Source organism: Saccostrea cucullata, unplaced genomic scaffold (assembly GCF_032062105.1).
Source record: "Saccostrea cucullata isolate Sc308-1 unplaced genomic scaffold, CSIRO_AGI_Scuc_v1 ctg20, whole genome shotgun sequence".
NCBI lineage: Eukaryota > Metazoa > Mollusca > Bivalvia > Ostreida > Ostreidae > Saccostrea > Saccostrea cuccullata.
Window position 1 is genome coordinate 559,976 of NW_026936980.1, and position 9,009 is coordinate 568,984.

At 35.0% G+C, this 9,009-nt stretch overlaps 2 protein-coding genes across 2 annotated transcripts in view; both read left to right on the plus strand.

Annotated features, from left to right (window-relative positions):
- LOC134246987 (acetylcholine receptor subunit beta-like 1) overlaps positions 1 to 8,111 on the plus strand; it is a 30,521-nt gene extending 22,410 nt beyond the window's left edge. Inside the window, exon 2 of the mRNA XM_062729338.1 lies at positions 6,735 to 8,111. Within this exon, the coding sequence (XP_062585322.1) occupies positions 6,752 to 8,020 (1,269 nt within the window). The 5' untranslated portion in view covers positions 6,735 to 6,751 and the 3' untranslated portion in view covers positions 8,021 to 8,111. The remainder of the gene's footprint in view (positions 1 to 6,734) is intronic.
- On the plus strand, positions 146 to 2,737 carry LOC134246988 (uncharacterized). Its single transcript, XM_062729339.1, has 2 exons — positions 146 to 770; positions 2,126 to 2,737. The coding sequence occupies exons 1-2, from the start codon at positions 326 to 328 to the stop codon at positions 2,596 to 2,598; spliced, it is 918 nt and encodes a 305-aa protein (XP_062585323.1). The 5' UTR covers positions 146 to 325; the 3' UTR covers positions 2,599 to 2,737.
- Positions 8,112 to 9,009: the final 898 nt, after the last annotated feature.

Sequence of the window (9,009 nt, forward strand, 5' to 3'; positions counted from 1 at the left end):
TTACATTGACACCTATATCAGCCATTCTGCCAAACAAGAAAAGCTACATGAATACTATAGTGTATGCTTTGATGATAGAGTTCTTACAAAGTAGTAAAATTTTTGTCACACGAGTTCTAGTTCCAGTCTGAGCTAAAATGGCCACAGTCAGAGAAACTAGTGATATACTCATGTGATTATTAAGGCCCTTGCGCTTCTTGTTTTAATCAAAGACCATATCTTCTCTTAAAGTAGAAATATGTTCTGACTACGGGAAGAAATTAGGTTATCAATGCTCAGTCTGTGACCAAGACACCAAGACTGCGCAGATAAGTATGTTATAGCAATGAAGAACCTTGTGAAGATGAGTAGAAATAGACTCCTCGTTATTTTGGTGGTTGTTACTTTGTGTGGATTCACAAGTTGCGAACTTTCACTAGAAAATGTTTATCAAGAAGTGTTAGAATTACGTGGTGCAGTGCGTAGTCTGGAGACGAAATTAAGAACTCAGGACCACCGAATAACTGATCTGATTAAAACCGTTAGGAGCCAGAGAGTTCTTCTTCGTCAGGTGATTCCAGGGAAGACGGACGGGAACAATAGTTACAATACCGAAAAGGGGTCTCTGTCTTCAAACCGCTTCACCTCTAAGATCCAAATCAACAGAGCAAATAGTTCTTTCTCAAATAATGGTTCAAAGAATGTACCAGGAAAGACTTATATCGACCATAACCGGGTCGAAAGCAAGAAAATTTTCATGAATAAACGAGATGAGAAATATGGTCGACAAGGTAGGGAATGGATGATACTAGTATAATATTCGCTTAGAAAATGGGAACCTGTGTTGTCTAAGTTGCGCTAGTTATGCTTGCTAGATTGCTTTACATGATGAGCATTACATTTGTGATATTGGTTTTAAATACTGATTTTTCGATATACGAGGGTTGTTAGAAAAGTTCGCGGACACATTAAATTACAGAAAATCTATTTTGTACTTTGAAGTATGACCTATGTCTGAATAAATTCCTACATTTTGTTTAATTGTATGTAAAAATTCAGGTCCATTACTACAATTTTAAAAATTTACAACAATTTTTACTATGAGCTCATGAGATTCACGGAGCAATCACTTTACGTAAGGCGACGTGACAACCAGATCTCAACCCGTTAAGCTTTCTCTAGTTCTATAAATCTTTCATTTTTCAAATTCAATCTGTTTTCTACTAAAATTGATTATCTATATCAAGACATGTTACTTTTCTACTATAATGTATTTTGTACTGATTCGGATATTATTGAGATCTTTGGGAAAAAAAAGGCTCTGCAGTTTATCGATCAGGTATGGAAACTATATGCAAAACCATACAGGCACAACATCCATGCAATAAGGGGGTATCGAAGTATCGATGGAGTTAATCATTCAAAATGTCAATCCTTACATTCTTATAATGCTACAACCATTTGAAAACTTTTGTCCTTTGTGTGTGAAAGAAATTCCGGCAGCATCTTGCACATTTTAATCTCTTTTTAGACATTTTCCTGTCTGCATACATAATTTTTTACATAGTGCAGTGCTCCATGACGCTCAGTGATGTTCCGATTTTTGGCTGTGTTTTTACGCGTTGATCATTTTAAAATGGCTATAAAACAGTCATATACCCTCCAATTTGATTCAAATTTTCTCCCAGTGATGTTTCATCAATTCTTAAGAGACAGGTAAAATATCTCAAATCTCTTTGCGCTATAATTGTGCAATTTTTAATTTTGATAAAGAGTGTATGTGATGTAAACGTGCAAAAATGTAGCATGCTCCGTGAAGCAAGATTTATCGAAATAAAACAGCTGTATATTTTTCAATGAACACCGGAGAGCATGAAATTTTTGTATATTTATTGGAAAATAGTTTAAGATTTTATCTGAAAAGTTTGACCGGTTTCGTGGAAAAAGCGCGCTCACAATAGAACTTGTCCGCGAACTTTTCTAACACCCCTCGTATGTACGTGCAGAAATATGCTCCTTACGTACTTCAGGTTATTGAGTACAGTGTATATAATATTTCATTTAAATATTTTTGATTAACTCGCAAAGTTAGGGCCTCACTTCGCCTATAAAATAACCATTTATTTACATTTTTCTTTCAAACTAGAGAGATTGCTGACTGGGATGTCCACAACTCCGCCACTTGATGTTACTGCCAATGTCGTTGCCTGCTACGCATATTTATCAACAGCTCACATCAACATAGGACCTGACCATACAATCAAATTTGACGTCGTGAAAACCAATCAACGTCAAGGTTATCACCCTGGCTCTGGTGTTTTCATTGCACCAGAGTCTGGTTTTTATGTTTTCACGTGGACAGTAAGGGTTGGTGCATATGGCTCAACTCCTGAGTATCATTCAACAGAAATTGTCATTAATAATAATGTTTACGGCAGTGCATACGCAGTAGCAATACCAACCAGTAGCAGGGACGACATTGGAACCGGAACTGCAGTTGCGCATGTCAATCAGGGTGATGACGTTTATATCAGAACGCATTCTTCATACCAAGGTACTGGTGGCATCCTAAGTGATGAATTTGGGAGATCTTCATTTGCTGGATGGAAAATAAATTAAATTTAAATAAAGACATACCAGTCTATAATTATATACATTGTTTTCTCTAGAGCTATACAATGTGTACTGTAAACCAGCCTATTTCGCTTTGGAGAAATATCTGCCTGGATTGTCACTTTTTGTGAATATTTCTTCGTACAAACCATAAACTGTAAAAAAAAATTTTCGTCACAAAAATTATAAGCCTAATTTCAAACCAAAAATCGCGAATAAATGCTGTTGCGTATGTTACACAATTTGTAATTGTGTTTACAGCAAACTTCTGTGGTGCATGCGCATTTCCACCATCATTTTGTATTATGGGCTTTTATAAATATGAACACTACCAAGTATTTTGGGGGTCTTTAAATATCAAGAATGTATAAATGACTGATAAATCTAATTTTTGGGCAGATAGCCTTCGAATAAAAATGGGAAATTTATCCCTTGCCTGTATTCAGGCCCTAGGATTTGACTAAAGTGGCTTTGAAAATTCATTTACCTTTTTTAACCTTTTAAAGGATTTTAAAAGAAACAGCTATATGTGCATAATTATGTCTTGTGACAATACCTTCATATGCTGTACATAGAGAATTAAAGATAAATTATAAAATATGTGTCCTCAAGGCTCGTGACCCAACGTGGGCGCCAAGTTGATCATACATGTACATCGGAAAAGCATTTTAAAATTATCTTTTAAAATGGTCTATCAACTAACAAGAGCATCTAAGAGCAGATCTTGGACCTAATAATATATACGTAAAAGTCTTACAGTCCTGATTATTTTCTCCAGCAGGGAATGAGTTAGTTCTTTTCATCATTGAACGCTTTTTGTTCCTATGTGACCATTAAAGCCAATGGTCATGTTCTGCATGCTTCCATTCTGGAAGAACGTTTACCACTTAAGTAATTTACTGCAAGTTTGAAAAATATAACAAATAAAGTACAATACAGCGTCAAAAATTGAACATGAAAATCCAACTGCACTGTAAAACATAAAAGTTCACCAATCAACATAATTGCACATTAAAAAATGGACATGTTATTTGTTTAAACGTATGTCCACTTCTTGAGAATTGTAATACCTCGTTTAAGAGTCTTCTTAAAAATGTTGGCACTTTGAATAAATTAAACGCCACAAGTCCGGCTTTATTTCAGTTTTAGTAAATAGTATTTTGGTGAACGAGCGAGGATAATCTTGTTAACCATTTATAAAATTAATCCTTACGTTGTGTGCTGCAATCACTTCATTAAAATCAAACACTTCATTAAAATCTCTATTTTCATTAGACATTATATCTGACAGAAGTGTACCTCCGGTCTTCAATTCTTCTGTTATTTTTTACAAGAATATTTGCTGTTTTAGCGCACTGAAAAGATCTTGGACATTTTAAATCGGTTTATTGGTGTATGTAAAATCTTTAAAAGATCGACTGATCAAGTTAAGTACACCGCAGATTGTGAATTCCGTGGACTGCAATCCACCGGTAAGTACTCTGTCATGTTGATTTTACACTGTATGCTTGTTGGGCGTAGGTATGGATTCCCTACTCTCTCCCACCCCACCCCAAAACATCATCATCAGTTGAGTGTTTAGGAGGGGCATGTGGGTTGGTTTTTTTTTTAACATAAACGTTTTAGAAAAAGTATTTGTCTTCTGAATTTTTCTGGCTTTCAAATTCAATTTTATTTATCAAAAAGCCTTGTTTCGAAAAAATTACATAATTTTGGGGAATTTATGCCCGTATCATGTAAAGAATTGCTTTCAATAAATATTTAAAACATTCATGAAATCGTCTCGAAACCATACATTAATTATACGAGGCAATACTGCACATTGATATGTTCCTCCTTGGTACGAATCTAATTAAAATTAGATCTTTGATCGTAGCGATCAAACTGGAGCGGATCAAAGATCTAATTTTAATTAGATTGCCTTGGTACAAACTGTGTCATAAATTCATAACCATACAGTATTACTGAATGTGATTTTTTTCTGTGATAGAAACGAAACAAATGGAAGGGAGGGGACAGCCCCACTTATAGAGAAAACTTGGCTTGTAAAAGACCACTGACCTGTAGGGCATTACATCTGAAATTTCAGAATGGCAATTTTGATAAAATTATTTATTAAATTAAATTATCTGACGTTGGGTTTCGACAACCGCTTGCAGGATGTAGTGACGTTATTATGACGTTTCTCGATTTTATAACAGTGCATGATGACATTATTTTGGATCAACCCTCATATAATTATATTCAAAGAAATGTGTTGTAACACTTCCGTTCAACAAAGAATTACCAACAAGTGCTCTGAAAAGAAGTAAAATATCAAATACCACTTCTAGATGACAAACTCAAAAGATGTATACAATATATATGTTACATAATTAATGTCTATGAAAAGGTTCCTGAAATAAAATGATCGAGGAGAGAAAACCTAACTTATAAAAGAGGGTTAATCAAAAAGTCATGTCACACCAAAACGTTTAGTATGGCATTGTGACAATACTTTTGGATTAATATCCCACATCTTTAGCCCTATTGTTTCAAAACTTAAAATCTGAATTTAGAACAATTAAATACTCCGTATTAAGGAACGAAAAGTGCATACGTGTAATTCTAAATTTAAAAAGCTCAGATAAATAAAAATACAATGTAAAACATATACTTTCTAGCGCAATAACGTTGCCATTTTCAAAAGTAGTATATACAATACAAAAGTAATGAAATGTGTTGATAGTAAAACGTCGCAAACGAGAAGACGGGTCTGTATATTGAGCAACACGGAGGGTATAATCCTTGTCCTTGACGAAAGTACGCTTTAATGATAGGGTATTGTTCCGGTTAACAGTGTTTTTGTTTTAATTTCAATGGAATTCACAATTTGCTTTCTCTAAAGAGGCAAGAATGAGCAATGATAGAAGACTGAAGGTTAAAAATACAAGTCCCTATTTAAAAAAAAATAATAAAATCCCTTAAAACACATGAAAAATGTCCCTTAAATTTCTTAAGTTCATTTTTGGATCGAAACCGAACAATTCATATTACCCTCAATTAATTGTCTTATACAATTTTTTATGCATGCTGATACTTCGTCAAATATATGCTAATGTAGTTTTATGCAAAGAATACAAAGTATCATCATACAAATACGATCATCGAACAATGGCATCAGTTTAACAGTATCATGATACAGTGCATGATATGAGAAGTATTTATAGTCACTGTACAATGACATGATTAAAGTGTCATCCAACAAGGACGTGATTATATATCATCATACATTGACATGATTCAGTATCATCATACAATGTGATTACATATCATCGTACAATGACATGATTCTATATCATCATATAATGACATGATTAAATATTATCATACAATGACATAATTCAATATCATCATACGATGACATGGTTAAATATTATCATACGATGACATGGTTAAATATTATCATACGATGACATGACATAGCATCATCAAACAATGAAATGATTCAATAACATAATACGATAAAATGATTTTTCATCGTATACAATGACGTGATAATTGAATATCATGATACAATGACATGATTCAATATTATCATACAATGACATTATTCAAGATCATCATTCAATGTCATGATTAAATATTATCATACAATGAAATTATTCAAGATCATCATTCAATAACATGATTAAATGTTATCATACAATGACATGATTCAATATCATCATACAAGGAGTTTTTAAACAAGAAAAAATATTTTCTTAAATTTCTCTCTCGAGTACATCAAATGCCAAATAATTGCAACGCCTTGATATATGTGTACATACAGTGTAAAACTGAGCATGCTAGATTAATTCTCTTCCTCTATCTCGTATTCGTATTAATTTATAATTATGATAAACAAAATGCTTGTTCAATTTCTTGCTCGATGCATTGAGATTAAGAGATGGGGAGTGCACTGGGTTAAAAACTGACTTCAGAGCCGGAAATGACATACATGTACAACAAATGGCAAGCAGCTATTTATAAAGTAGGGGTAAACTCCACGGACTCTAGATATCCCCTCTTCTTCCAGAGGCCTGGCTTCATTCCTGATTTTGTTCTTTCGATGTTTCGTTTAAACTTGTTATTTCTAGTGAAGCTCTGCTTCTTTTTTGCAGAAAATTGTCGACTTGCCATGGCGATGATAAGACGATTGTGTTGCTTTCCATGTCTGTTCGTCATTGTGACGACATACTCCGTGTCTGACCTAACATCTCTTTCTTCTACCCTGTTGCAGAACTATAACAAGGACCTACGGCCAGGGGCGGATCAAAGTCAGGCCACTAACATAACCGTCAGCATCAGCTTCATCAACCTTCACGACTTCTCGGAGAGGACTGGTTTGTTCGCCGCAAGGTTAACGTTTATGATCACGTGGAAAGACGAACGTCTTTCTTGGAACCCTGGAACAAATAACGGGATAACTGAGATTTACTTCACTCAAAGTTCAATTTGGGTTCCCTATCTTATTCTTACGAACGCTTATTCCAATTATCACGGGTTTGGTTCCGACAAACTCTTAGTGGCCGTATCACCCTCTGGAGTTGTAAGATGGAATTTCCTAGAGCTGTTAGAGAGTACATGCAGTGTGGATATAACAAACTTTCCCTATGACAAACAGCGCTGTGAGATGAACTTCCTGTTCTTGGGCTACACTGCAAGTCAAGTGGATTTCGCCAACTGCTCTCTGACAATGGGTAGTGCACAGAAGAATTCCTTATGGGATATTGACGAGAATGCGGAGTTGACAATACTTGATGTGGACATACGGCGTCTTCTACGCACCGAATTTGCTTTCTCTCGGAAGTCCGATCCCTACATGTATAACATAGTATTCCCAATGATCTGTATCGCTGTCCTGCATTTAACAGTGTTTATCTTGCCAGCAGAGTCGGGGGAGCGGGTGGGGTTCTCGACCACAGTCATTTTGGCTCTAGCAGTTTATCTGACCATCATCAATGACCAGTTACCTAATTCCACTTTGCCAAGACTTGCTAACATTGTCTACAAACTGTTTGTTGACTTTTTCATCAGCATCTTTATCCACACCTGTGTGGTGATCAGCCTTGTGTTTCATCTTCGAGAAGAAGAACACAGAATTCCTAAATATCTGATTCTCTGTGCACGGTGCCTAACTTGTAAAAGGCGAATTTCGAATAAATTACAACCTGTTTCACAGAAAACTGAAAGTGACGATAAGATGGATTTGGCTTTCAAGAGCACCTCGGGAGGTGAATACAGCAGTGACGACAAGATGGATTTGGCGTTAAAGAGTAGCCCGGAATGTGACGATAAATCCTTGATCACGTGGAAAGACGTCAGCAAGGCGTGGGACATAGTAGCCGCCATGTCGTCAATGTTAGCTATTGTGATATCAAATGTCACGTTCTTTTGTTTACTTTAGTGACTTGTTATTGCTGAGTTGATGACATGTACATATAAATTACATACTTAGTAATGATTCCGGTGTTTTTTAAATCCATTCTTATCGAACATTCGGGGATATAGTGACATTTGACTTTGACTTGCTTTTATATTTCACAGGTATATTACTAATTGTAACAAGATGTCATATAATAATCTTTCATTTTTTACCAATATATGCAAGCTAGAAATCCCCATGTGATTTCCATGTACACGTATTACCTTTCAGTTGGTTTCATTTGATTGGCTAAGACACTAAGTAGAAGGTTAAAATAGGCGAAAATTTCGATGATCTCAATTTCAAGGCTAGGAAGGGTATTAAAAACAATTCTAAGGAATGTTTTGTTGTGGAACAAGTGAAAGAATATGCTAGGAACACGCGGTTAGTAATGTTTTGAGATGACAGTTTTAAAAGCGTGGAGAAATAAATCGAGCAACAGCGCACTTTTTTGTGCGCAATAAATACATGAAATATACAGTTTTGTTTTTCAATGGGTGGCACTGTAGCTCTCTAATCTATCAGTATAAGTTTTTTTTCGGAAAGCTACAGTACTGCAGCTAAGCTTCTATATGATTGTTAAACACACAATCAATGCACAACTTCAACCTGGCATCATTATATCATAAAACATGCAAGAAGAATATATGGTGTTGGTATATAGTCTCGCCCTATTTTTTTTCAAATAAATATTGAAATTTGCTCAGTAATTTTTGCTTATATGTTGAATATCTTAAAAAAAACATAGAAGTTTTTGGCTTGAAGGAGGACCATTTCATTTTGAAAAGATGACGACATTATTTTGTTACATTTTGAAGTTAATTTCTAAAATGCAAGTCATACTCCAAGGTCAAGTTCAGGAGATCGAGAATATCGGTACTCAGAGAAAGTCCTTGTCACAAGAAATGAAGAAATGTTTGATGTTATAACTCTACCTATTGCTTGCCTGAACTTGTTTGAAAAACACTTTG

Coding starts and splice junctions, on each gene's coding strand:
- LOC134246988 (XM_062729339.1), top strand. CDS start 326: ATGAAGAACCTTGTGAAGATGAGTAGAAATAGACTCCTCGTTATTTTG. Junction 771..2,125: donor TGAGAAATATGGTCGACAAG/GTAGGGAATGGA, acceptor CTTTCAAACTAG/AGAGATTGCTGACTGGGATG.